The following is a 13,377-nucleotide window of genomic DNA, read 5'->3' as shown; positions in this document are numbered from 1 at the left end:
ACTCTAAGCGTCTTCCAAGATTTCCGGCTTTCCCCTCCAACTCCCCCCAATGTCAATAGATCTGGTCGGGATTTAAAATAAGAGCTCTGAGACATGAGTTCCTTCTAAATATCAAATTTCATTAAGATCCGGTTACCCGTTCTTGAGTTAAAAATACCTCAATTTTTCTATTTTTTTCAAGTTAACACCCCCCAGCTCCTCCAATGAGAACAGATCCGTTCCAATTATGTCAATCACGTATCTATAACTTGTGCTTATTCTTCTTATCAAGTTTCATCCCGATCTCTCCACTCTAAGCTTTTTCCAAAATTTCTGTTTCGCCCTCCAGCCCCCATGTCCCTGGATCCGATTCGAATTGAAAATGGAGCATCTGAAACATAAGATTCTTCTATATATCAAGTTTCATTAAGATCCGATCACCCATTCATAAGATAAAGATACCTCAATTTTCACGTTTTCTAAGAATTCCGGTTTCCCCCTCCTACTCCCCCCAATGTCACCCGATTCGGTTGGGATTTAAAATAAGAGCTCTAAAGTACAAGATCTTTCTAAATATCAAATTTCATTCAGATCTGATCACCCGTTTGTAAGTTACAAATACCTCATTTTTTCTAATTTTTCCGAATCACCCCCCTCCCCCCAACTCCACCAAAGAGAGCGGATCCGGTCCGGTTATGACAGTCACGTATCTTGGACTTGTTTTTAATCTTCTCACCAAGTTTCATCCTGATCTATCCGCTGTAAGTGTTTTCCAAGATTTCCGGTCCCTCCCCCCAATAACGCTGGATCTCGTCGGGATTATTCAAAATAAGAGATCTGAGTTACGAGGTTCTTCTAAATATGAAATTTCATTAAGATCAGATCACTCCTTCGTAAGTTAAAAATACCTCATTTTTTCTAATTTTTCAGAATTAACTTTCTCCCCAACTCCCGCAAATAGAGCGGATCCGTTCCGGTTATGTCAGTCACGTATCTAGGACTTATGCTTATTTTTCCCACCAAGTTTAACCCCAATCCCTCCACTCTTCGTGTTTTCCAAGATTTTAGGCCCCCCCCCGACTCTCCCTAATGTCACCGGATCCGGTCGTGATTTTAAATACAAGCTCTGAGACACGATATCCTGCTAAATATCAAATTTCATTAAGATCCGATCACCCGTTCGAAAGTTAAAAATGCCTCATTTTTTTCTAATTTTTCCGATTTATTAATTTTTTTTTATTATGGCACTTGGTAGATACCAAGTGCCATAAAAACATTGAATAAAAAGGAACTACCGCAAATAAGAAGTTAAATAAAAACGCAAAGTTATGTTCGTTTTCTTTTCATTTATTCATTCATATTTACTTCCGTTCGTTTTGTTTGACTTGTTGTGAGGCTTTATTTCTCCCCGTTATCAGTTTCAGTACATCGGTCTTTACATTTCAATGAAAACAAATTTCGTACGGATTTCTGTTAGCTTCTTAATAGGCACAGTTTTATACGCATTGTAGAAATGTTTGTAAGGTTGAATTGCAATTTCAATTTTAAGCAATGTTTAAATATTCAGTCAAAATTTTCGGCAAGTCGTAGTTTCGTACATTAGTTTTTGGTAACATTAAAAACTATGCAGGTGTGGGCGGGGATCACGATTTTCCATTGTGAGCATTCAAAATATGGATGCTGAATCCATCTTGCTTTCCATCCTGTCCATACCCTTGAATAGTAGATTTCGTCTCCTTGAAGGAGACAAAACTTGGACTTGAAAAATGTTGCATTTACATACCTTTATTGATCGCCTACGATTGGCAACATCTGCAGTAGCTTGCCTGGGTAGTGACCAAAAATAAAAATGAGGTCAATGATCAATGTACCCCAGGCACTGTCAGGAACAAAGGTCTCAGTGTTTGGCGAGTCCTCGATTTTTGAAACCTTGAATCCCGCTGATGGCCTGAAGCTAGAAGCCTCTAGAGAACTTACTTGTTTCAGTCATTTTGTTTAAAAGCGTTAATTTTATGCATTATTGTAAATATGCATTTTTTAAAAATCAGTGCATGTCTAGGCAAGGCCGTATCCACGGGGGGAGGGATATTGAACCCTCTCACCCCCAACATTTTTCCCGATTATTAAAAATATAACACTAATAAATAAAAACAAATGTTAGAATTTTTTTGTAAGCCCCCACCAAATAACTCCACCCCCGTTTAAAAATCCTAGATACGCCATTGTGTCTAGGTCATTCATAAAAAGGTTTTGCTCTGTTATCTTAATAAAATAAAATAAAAACTAATTTCTTTTCATAAAATAATTTCTGTTTTCTTAAGGATTCTTTCTGCAAACTGAATCTTTTTAGCATCTCAACAGCAAAATTCAGCAAAATTTTTTGTTGATGAATGTAAATTGGATTATTATTTCTATTTTCTGCGAAAACCAGTTTATATTTTAAGAAAAAGGATATTTAACAATTAAAGATATATCAATATACATGCGAAGTTCTTGTCACTGAGGGAAGGGTCTGCTGAAGGAGTGACATAATCTTTAAAAGTGATGAGACTTGCTTTAAACTTAGTAGACAGGTGCCTAATTGTAATCAAGTTTCTTGGGAAAGTAAACTTTCCCCAAGAAATATTGCATTTACACTCCAAGGAGTGTCGGTCTTCAAAGTTCCTTAGTTCGGAGATTTCTTCAGCTCTGAAGTCTTTTAACACCTCGATTGAGAATACAGCCTATGGTCTAAAATTTCCTGGGTAGTATCTACTGGACTCTAGCTACGGGGTCATCACATTTAAAATGGATGTGGGTAATTTCCTTCAGAAGTTTGGTGGAGATTAGAAGCGGCATACATCTCTGAAAATTTGTCCTTTCTGTTCTCTTGCCCCAAAAAATGAAAGTGGATCTGATCACCTTCGTTAGAATGTCGGGCAAGAGCGCAGGCCTACGTGTCTGTATTTCTCGCAAACCATTAGCCAAAATACTTGCTTGCTAAGTTTTATGCCAATCGAAGAAAACAAAACATACGCAGAGACTATATTTCTTTTTCCTGAAGCATTGCTGTACAAAAATTAAATTTTGATTTAAAGTTTAGGATGAGAGGTGGCGGCAGCCCTCCTCGTATTTAGATTACCCCTTGGTGTGTAATTAAAACCGATCAAAGATAGAACTTACAAACAAGATTTTCATTTGAATGTAAACAGTAACGTTAAAGGTTGAAAGCAGCAGAAATTGTTCCACTTATAAGCGGAGTATCCCGTTTTCAGCTCTCCGCTCTTTACGTAAAAGCTTGACTCCCTGGCCAAATGCCATAAGAAATAGTGCTCAAAGACAATGGCCGTCAAATTGGAATAGAAAGTATTTTCAAACTACTCTAAAAGTTTAGCGTGAAGACTGCGGGGTTACGTAGGGGGCAGCCCCCTTATATATGAAATAATTTCAGTCCTTTTCAAGTTTTTATGTCGCTCTTTAATTTCATCGAAAAAACTTCTTTTCCATTTAGTTCAAACAAAATGCAATATTATTCTCTTCTACAAAATTGGCAGTGGGATCAGATCCGCTGGAAGGGTCACTAGCCCACTTTGGTCCTCCAATTATACACAAAACCATATTCTTTCTATGATCTTAGTTTAAGCAAGACGCGCCATACCCTCTTTAATCATGCGCAAGGAGTCAATCGCCGGTTTGGATTTCTGTCCAGAGTCAGGACGTAAACCATTTCCATATCAAAATAGTCTCATTCAGCACTTTCAACTTTGATCAGATGGTAGTCCACAGGATGTTGGAAGCCTAGAATGAAGTTGCTCCAAAAATACCCCTATTTTTCAACCTTGAAGCCACGTAGCTCAGGAATCAGAAAAGCTGGCACTTCCAAACTTCCATCAATCTTCATTTTCTCTTGACTTTATATTGAATGACTCTGATTTTACAAGATATATTTTGGGCCTTTGCCAATGGGTTGGCAATTTTCATACCGCCACCGCAGCCCCATTTTCAGGACCTTTCGTTTCTGATTAAAATGACTACCTTGAAAGTTTGATCCAGTGCCAGGTGGGCCACCCAGATGCAAATGAGATGTTGAAAAGGTGGCACGCTGACGTTCAATTAGGTTCAATTTTCGAAAACTCAATAGGACTCAGAAGCTGTGATAAAAATTCTCCTCCCAGCTTTATGGTGCCATCCTTGATGTATGATGACCTCTAATATAAAAAAGAAAAAAATACGTGGAAGACATAACACTTTAAAAAGTCGGTTCCCTTTTTTGTTCTTGGGCATCTCTGTAACTCCTTAAAAGATTGGATTGAAATTTTTAAATGGTCATTTTAACCAGAATGATCTATAGGGATAAAAAAACGTACATTCAAGGGGGACTTGATCCGCGATCAAGCAGACTTCAAGAACAGCCTTAGTTGTACCGTTGGCACACTGATCAGAGGGAATAAAAATATGGATTAAAAGAGGTGAAAATTTGGTCAGAACCCCACCATCAAGGGCTAAGTAGACATAATCGATGACAGAGCATTTGAGAAAAAGTTAGTCACGTCGACCTTTGACGCCTAAAGCTAAGCCAACAAATTTTTTGCTTGGATCAGTATAAACTTGCAAGGTAAACGAATAGAGTTTAAATGAACAATCGTATCAAAGTTAAAGGTAACAGTTATTAATATGGACGAATAGATACAACCTAAAACGAAGAGACATTAAAAGGAAATCAAACGTCAAACGATCAGAAAATACCACAATAAGAGTGGGCGTTGCCGCACCCTTAAAACCTTAAATATAAGAGGTTGATTGGCGCTACCATTGTTCTATTGCTTCTTTCAGAGTGTCGTCGCTCTAGATTTCGTATAATTTTCATAGTAATTTCTGTTCGTTTCAAATTTTATTTAAAACATTACTTCATTTCAGGTTATTTAACTTTTTAATATCTCTCTTTACATATTTTTGAAATCTTTTTCTTACAAACCATTTTTTGAATTAATTAGACAAATAATCGTTAGAACTGTTTTCCACTATCAATTTTAAGGTGTTCATATATTTGGCAAGTGAACGGTTCAAATAAAACTGTCAAACAGTTCGTGGTAACGAACTGTAGTAAGGAGCGACCCGGCTCAATAGTAACCAAAACTCTAAAAAATTGAATTTTGATATCAATAGCTACATCAAAAGAATCGCATTTTAATGCTGATTTTAAATATATAAGTTTCATCAAGTTTAGTCTTACCCATCAAAAGTTACGAGCCTGAGAAAATTTGCCTTATTTGGGAAAAAAGGGGGAAACACCCCCTAAAAGTCGTAGGATCTTAACGAAAATGACACAATCAGATTCAGCGTATCAGAGAACTTTACTGTAGAAGTTTCAAGCTCCTAACTACAAAAATGTGGAATTTTGTATTTTTTGCCAGAAGACAAATCACGGGTGCGTGTTTATTTGTTTTTTTTTTTTTTTTTTTTTTTTTTTTTTCTTTTCCCCAGGGGTCATCGTATCGACCAAGTGGTCCTAGAATGTCGCAAGAGGGCTCATTCTAACGGAAATGAAAAGTTCTAGTGCCCTTTTTAAGTGACCAAAAAAATTGGAGGCCATCTAGGCCCCCTCCCACGCTCATTTTTTCCCCAAAGTCAACGGATCAAAATTTTGAGATAGCCATTTTGTTCAACATAGTCGAAAACCATAATAACTATGTCTTTGGGGATGACTTACTCCCCCACAATCCCTGGAGGAGGGGCTACAAGTTACAAACTTTGACCAGTGTTTACATATAGTAATGGTTATTGGGAAGTGTACAGACGTTTTCAGGGGGATTTTATTTTGTTTGGGGGTGGGGCTGAGGAGAGGGGGCTATGTTGGAGGATCTTTCCTTGGAGGAATCTGTCATGGGGGAAGAAAAATTCAATGACAAGGGCGCAGGATTCTCTAGCATTACTATAAGAAAATAATGAAAAATAAACATGAAAACGTTTTTTCAAATGAAAGGAAGAAGTAGCATTGAAACTTAAAACGAACAGAGATTATTACGCATATGAGGGGTTCTAAAAATACTTTAGCATAAAGAGCGAGGTATTTAGGAGGAGATAAATACCTTGCTCTTTATGCTAAAGTATTTTTAGTAATTTCAACTATTTATTCTACGGCATTTCTGATTCAGGGGTCATTCTTAAAGAATTGGGACAAAACTTAGGATTTAGTGTAAAGAGCGAGGTATTAACGACGGTACAAACCCCCTCGTATACATAATAAAAATATAAGGTTGTGAAAGTTTGTTACGTAAGTTAATTCTTAAGTTACGTATATTTTTTACTAATAAAAACGTTCGTTAAAAATTAAAAGTTCTAGTTGCCTTTTTAAGTAACCGAAAAATTGGAGGGCAACTAGGCCTCCTTCTCCACCCCTTATTTCTCAATATCGTCTGATCAAAACTAAGAGAAAACCATTTAGCCAAAAAAAGAATTAATATGCAAATTGCATTTTGATAATTTATGTGCCGAGAGCCAAAACCAAACATGCATTAATTCAAAAACGTTCAGAAATTAAATAAAAAAAACTAATTTTTTTAGCTGAAATTAAGGAGCGACATTAAAACTTAAAACGAACAGAAATTAATCCGTATATGAAATGAGTTGTCCCCTCCGCAATCCCTCGCTCTTTACGCTAAAGTTTGACTCTTTGCCACAATTCTACTTTTTAAAACAATTAAAAGCTTTAGCGTAAAGAGCGAGGTATTGTGGAGGGGACAACTCATTTCATATACGGATTAATTTCTGTTCGTTTTAAGTTTTAATGTCGCTCCTTACTTTCAGCTAAAAAAATTAGTTTTTTTTATTTAATTTGAAAAAAGCTTGAGTAACGACTAGGCTATAAATGCAGTGCTTCACAAGGTTAAGTCGATTGATCGAATTTAAAAGTTGAGATTACTATCACGCCCAAAACAAAAGGGTGAATTTCAAATTTGCATAATTTCACAGAAGAGCAAAAATACGGCTTTCTGGCTTTCGTGGGACAATTTTCTCCTCGGTATTTTCTCCTCATTTTCTAACGGTATACACCTGAATAATATGTCTTTATTTTGGCTTCTTTAACGCAAATATTTATCTTGTGTGAATTGACAAAAAAGGCTTGTGAATCTACCAATTTTATATTAAGGGCCTAAGCCTTATTTGAGAGGTTACAAATATAGATCTCAGCTACAGAGAGAAAACGATATGGATTGTTTAATCCCCGGAATTTTCCTGAAAGTGAGTGCAATTATGAAAATATTCCGATGAACTACCAATCACCTCTAATTTCTCAAGACTCACGTAATGTATTACTCGAAGACAAAAAAATTGGTGCCACCATTAAACTCACATCCTTCATTGATCCAGTTAATTGTTCTTTATAATTTGTTCATTTGCATGTTCGCTACGAATAAAATATTACACCTTTTCGAAACTAAGGTACTTTTAAGATTTTAAATATGCATGACCCTTGATCCTATATTGGGCTGCACACAAGAAACCCGCAAAGTGGGCTTTAGCTTTTTACCTAGATGGGCGAAATAGAAGATGAGGAATTGACCACGAATCTTTTAAAGAGAATTTTTGTGCTTCGTTTCTTCATCGTGCTTTCTTCTTTTGTATTGAAGCATCAGAGAAGTCTTGCGTAATTAGCTACATAATAGCTACATAAACAATTGAGTTTGTATTAAAAACTTAATGATGCTCGGAGTGTGGTATGTTTAAGGCGTAATTTCCCGACTTTCTTCGGAAACGTTACAGAAACGTTACGGAAACGTTACAGACAAAAGAAAAAGAAGCAAATCAATGCAGTTTATTCCACTAATTATTAGATTTGAGTGGTCCATCTCTATTACAATCACGTCCATAAGAGGAAACTCTCCGAGTAATATTTAGTTCGTATTCCACTCAGAAAATAACATGGGCAGACTAAACAAGTTACGTTCCGCAAGCTGGAAAGGAAAATTACTGCCAAGAACCAACGAGGAATTCTAATTTCAGGTGAGAATTTAACAATATGCTAGGCGCTCTCTCATGACTAAACATGTACGAGTACGTTTAACGTCTATGACGTTGCTGGTTTTTATCGTCGTAAGATTATGTCTAAATATGCGTGCATTATTTCAACTTTACCTCTGAAAATGTGACAAAAAAAGATTCAAGGAATAGTTGCATTTTTGAATTTTAGGCTTTACACGCAGCCGAAGTGCACCAAGAACGTCGTAGCTACATAAAACCAAAATGTCACAGAGGTCAAACAGGATACAAGTACTGTTTAGTCAAAGTAAAAAGCACATTAAAACTTTAGAAGGTTAGATTTATGTTGAAGCCAAAACACAGAAATATTTAATAAGGAAACAGAGAAAAGGTTTTGACAAATAGCAGGATTGATATGTATGTATCTGCATGTCTGCACCAAAAGGAAAGTAACAGTATGAGTGTTTATTTGATCCAAACCCTGAAGATTTTTTCTTTGGAATGAAAATTTTATTGCTAGAAATTTTTCGAAAAGTTATTTGGAAACTTTTTATTCGCTTTTGAGACCTAATTTTTTTTTTTTTCAGAAGCTTAATTTGAAAGTAGTGCTCAAACTTTGCATCCCAATAGATATAATGCTTGCTCAGTATATCAGGTGTGTGTAACAGAAGGTTCACTGTATTACTTCACTTACACCGTTAAAAGGTTGGATAATTAAGGATCAATAGGAGCAAAGAATGCTAAGAACAAATCTATAAGCTCTTCGTTCATAATGTATGCATGCCACCGTGAATATCCGCAAATCGGTGAATGTGCGAAATACATTTTTTTTCTTTTTGGATTTAGTCAGGCGAATGTCTGCATTAGCCCGATTTCGGAGATTCACGGTAACATATATATATATATATATATATATATATATATATATATATATATATATATATATATATATATATATATATATATATATATATTTCTAAATTTTCACGCATAAAATGAGAGTTTATTCTTGAATTTAATTTTCAAAACTAAAGTTCGTTGCCAACTAGGCATGTAATCATTGACTATTTAGGCCTAAAGACCCCCCTAAACCCCTCTAAGAAGTAACCAACAAATTTTAAAAGTTTCTATAAACTTCTAAAATTATCCACTAAATTTGCCTGTTTTGGTGTTCTTTTCGAAATTGTGCCCCTCGTGTCTGTGAATGTGCCTGGTACAATCCATTATTTCCTGTGGTCCTTTTCGGGAATTTTAAAAAATCAGGAAGGTTCCACCAATTCAATTTCTATTCAATATAAAATTTGTTTTAGAGGTAAAATATTATCTTGTTTTGATGTATAATCTTAAGAGGTAAAATTTTATTGCGAAAACAAGTTTACATAAGTTACGAAAAGGAGTTTGAGACTCTCGAAAAAGATGTAGGAAACCCTAAGCAAAGCCTGACACCCCCCCCTCCCCAGCTTTATGCCATCAAACGTCGAATCGGGTAAAATGTATCAATCAAATATATTTGTAGCAAAATGTTATTTTGGAAACAAATTTACGGAAATTTCGAGAACCCCTTGAAAATGGCGTCGGATCAAAACAAAGAGTACGCTGCTGGAATCGCCATTGCCAAAAACCCTATACCAGAAACTTATAGACCCCGCCTTTATTAACAAGGAAATCAGATTTTCGGTTTTTACTGTTTCGGTTACTATTTAGCCGAGTCACTCCTTGCTTACAGTTCGTTTCCAGGAACTGTTTTATAAGACATGAGTAAAATTTTAGACTTATCTGCAGTAAAATCAAATTTCTATCTAAGGATACAACATACAATTACTGGAGTGGCCACGATTAAGATATGGTATTGTTTGTGCTACAAGGGGCCTTGTAAAGGTTTGCAAACCCTCGTAATGATATATAACAATACTGATAAGCACAATCTGCCGACGTAAAGCTTTGGACCACATTACGGGGTTGCATTATGGAATCCAGTAAAAAAAAAGCTTACATGAAGCAGCTAAAATTTCTTAGAATTAATATATATTTGCGATTTATCTAACATAACTATTTTAAAAGAATAATTATTTTTTGTACTATTTTTATTATTGTTGTAAGGTTTACTCTGTATGTTAAAAAATAAATAAAAACAGAAACAATTAATTAAAAAAACACGTTTTTTTTTTCTATGGAAGTAAAGAGCGAAGTTGAAACTTTGGACGAACAATTGCTTCACATATTGCGCAAATTATATACACCAAACTAGTTTAATAAAAACTCACTTGTAATATTTACCAATATTCGTTGAATTCTCAAAAATAGCGCTTTACTGAAAACTGAGCTTGATTGGGTTTTTTTTAGAGAATTAAATAAAAAAAACAAGATTTTTAACTGAAAGTAAGGAGCAACATTAGAACTTAAAACGAACAGAAATTACTTCGTATACAAAAGGGGCTGCTTCCTCATAAACACCCCGCTCTTTACGCTAAAGTTTGACTCTTTCTCTCAACTCTACTTTTTAAAACAGTAAAACAATAAAGGGGGATTTTTCCGCCAGATTTCCTGGCGTTATTTAAAAAATATCAGAAATCAAATAAAAAAAACAAGTTTTTTCACCTCAAAGTAAGGAGCAACATTAAAACTTAAAACGAACAGAAATCATTGCGCATATGAGGGTTACTCGTTCCTCAAAGCCTTGTTCTTTACTTTAATATTTAAATTTTGTCCCAGTTCTTTAAAAACGACTCCTGAAAGACAAAGGTCGCTTAACTAGAACAATAAGTAACTTCTTTAAAAGTGCCAAAAAACTTTAGCGTGAAGGATGAGGTGTTGGGGGGGCGCCCCTCATATACCAAATAATTTCTCTTCATTTTAAGTTTTGATGCTGCTCCTTACCCTGAGCTGCAAAAAATGTCTGTTTTTTTATATTTAATCATGTGCTAGTACCTGCAGCAGGACAGGATATTTTCCGCCTCACCTGGGATCTGCAATTCAGATGTTTCGTGTGAATTTGTTTAACCGTTAACTCCCCAGAATCACGGCGGCCGGGCTTGCAGAGCCACATCATGGACCTGCTTATTACTACTGACCACTGACAGTTGCTTATGGATTTTTCTGCTCGTAGGGGAATATCTTGTTTTTTTTTTCCTCTGGGGGGTCAGTTTTATGTTTTCAGTAAAGTGACATTTTTTTAGAATTGTACAGATATTGGAAAATATCACGAGTCAGTTTCTTTAAGCTAGTTTTACAAACATATCTTGTGCAATCTGTGAAGCAATAATTATTGTTCCTCTTAAGTTTCAACTTTGCTATTTATTTCCGTAAAAAAAAACTTTTCTTTTAATAAATAAGTTTCAATGTGCATTAAGATTTTTTTTTATGACGAAATACAATTTTGTAGAGACAATTGACGACGTGTCAGTCAAGTGTAGGAACTGCCAGCATAATAAGATGAACATAACTTAGAACCAGCCAGCATAAGAAACTTTTTTTAGAAATACAAAATATGACAGAAACAGACTTTTTCTTCCAAAATTAAGATGCATTTTTGTCAACTTTCGAGGCAATTTTTTTCTTTTCTTCCATTTCTTTTGTTTGATGTTTTCACTGCGAGTTTTTTAATATGCGTTTTCGTGATTTTTAATTTATCCTGCGTTCAAATTTGCTTGATTATACTTGTAGGGGTATTTTTGGCTTGGGTGTTGATAGTACAGACTTCTGACAAGTCTGTAGTTTGAGATTATCCTCTGGTTAATTAAAATGGAATTTATCAACTTGGCCTCTTAGTTTATTAGCCTTTATAATCTCTAAAGCAATCAATAAGCAAAGAGTTGATTTGTCGTCAATTTTATGTCTAATTACATTTTAATGATGCTCTGGTTTACTATGATAATAATTATCACTTTGATTCCAACGAAATGTGTTTTCAATTGACCTCCTTTTTTATGCTGCCAGAAATTAGTTTATTCTTAATATTTTAACAAAATGGATAGTAATCAACTTGAAACATTTTGAAGTTTTAGGGAATGATTAGGAATGTGCCGATGTTCAAACTTTATTCTTAACAAACCTAAAAGGGAACTTGTCTTTTGAAAGGGCGATGAAATGCTTTGTAAGTTGAGTTCTCAAAACTTTAGAACTTCAATTCACCACTTTAACTCATTCAATAGCTAGTGGGAGGGGGTTGAAACTCAAATTTACTCTTTAAGCTGTTTTTTTTTTCATTTTTGCTGAATTGTTGACTGCTGGCTATGTGAGAACTTGGTCTTTTTGCGATCTGAAAAAAAAACTCAGGAATCGAAATATAGACACTGAATTTCCCCTCCAACAGTACAAAATCAACGCTTATTAATAGGGGTTTACCCCAAAAGACTGAACCCGAGGACAAAACAAAGACTTTTTCGCTATAATATTTTACAAAATTAAGTAGGCTACACTGCAATCCGACTTTTTTTTTATTATAAACTATCTGAAAGTCATTTTTCACGATGAATATTGCACCACTACATCTAGATTAACGAAGAATTATTTTCAATGGTAAGCCACTTGAGAATTTCTCAAAACTGGCCAATAGTCATTTTTTCATTCCAAATTCAAGCTTTTCCTACTAATAATTTTAGGATAGCATTAAACTTGATCAAACAGTTCATGGCAAAGAACTGTAAGTAAGGAGCGACACGGCTTAATAGGAATCGAAACTCTAAAAAAAGATTTTGATAAAAATTAAACAAAAAAATAAGTTTTTCGGCCGAAAGTAGGGAGCAACATTAAAACTCTAAACGAACAAAATTCTTCCGTATATGAAGGGGCTTCCTTAAAATCGTATTCTTTACTTCAAAGTTTGACTGTTTGTCTCAATTTGTTGAGAACGACTCCTAAAACACAAGGGCTGTTTAACTAGAATAGGGAGCTTTTATTTTAAAAGTGCTAAAAACTTTAGCGTGAAGAGTAAGGTATCGAGGAGGGGGACAGCTCCTTCTTTTACGAAATAATTTATGTTTGTTTTGAGTTTTAATATTGCTCCTTACTTTTAGTTGAAAAAAATTGTATTTTTAAAATTTAATTACATTAAGAACTATCAGCAGCCGTGATAAATTTTAGAAGACAGAGTAGGAGCAGGGACATCTCAATAATAAGAGGAGTCAATTGCAAATTGCAATGAGCTGTGTTTTGCATTGCAAGAAAATTAATGCATGAGCAAAGGATTAAGCGCCAAAACTGTGGTGAAGGGTGAAACTTATTTCTTTAAAAAAAAACGAAGCATGTTCTTTAACGAAATTGAACTTACCCCCTGTAAAGTCCTCACATTATGTAATGCATTTTGAGCTTCTAAGGCATCTTTCCTCTTGTAAAATGTGACAAAACAGCATCCTAAAATACAATACAAAGTAAAAACAATCAAATGACAAGAAAGTATGACATCAAAATAACATTGCAGGTAACCACTTTGGACCCATA

General features: G+C 34.9%; 1 protein-coding gene across 1 annotated transcript in view; it reads right to left on the bottom strand.

Moving 5' to 3' along the window:
* The window catches only part of LOC136040187 (CUGBP Elav-like family member 2), a gene marked incomplete in the record, with an annotated part of 272,737 nt that overhangs the window by 97,040 nt on the left and 162,320 nt on the right, over positions 1-13,377 (bottom strand). The window contains 1 exon segment of the mRNA XM_065724339.1: positions 13,208-13,290. Within this exon segment, the coding sequence (XP_065580411.1) occupies positions 13,208-13,290 (83 nt within the window).

The sequence above is a fragment of the Artemia franciscana genome, chromosome 2 (assembly GCF_032884065.1).
Source record: "Artemia franciscana chromosome 2, ASM3288406v1, whole genome shotgun sequence".
Lineage (NCBI taxonomy): Eukaryota > Metazoa > Arthropoda > Branchiopoda > Anostraca > Artemiidae > Artemia > Artemia franciscana.
Note: the sequence above shows the minus strand (reverse complement) of the source record. Positions and strands in the feature narration are given on the sequence as shown.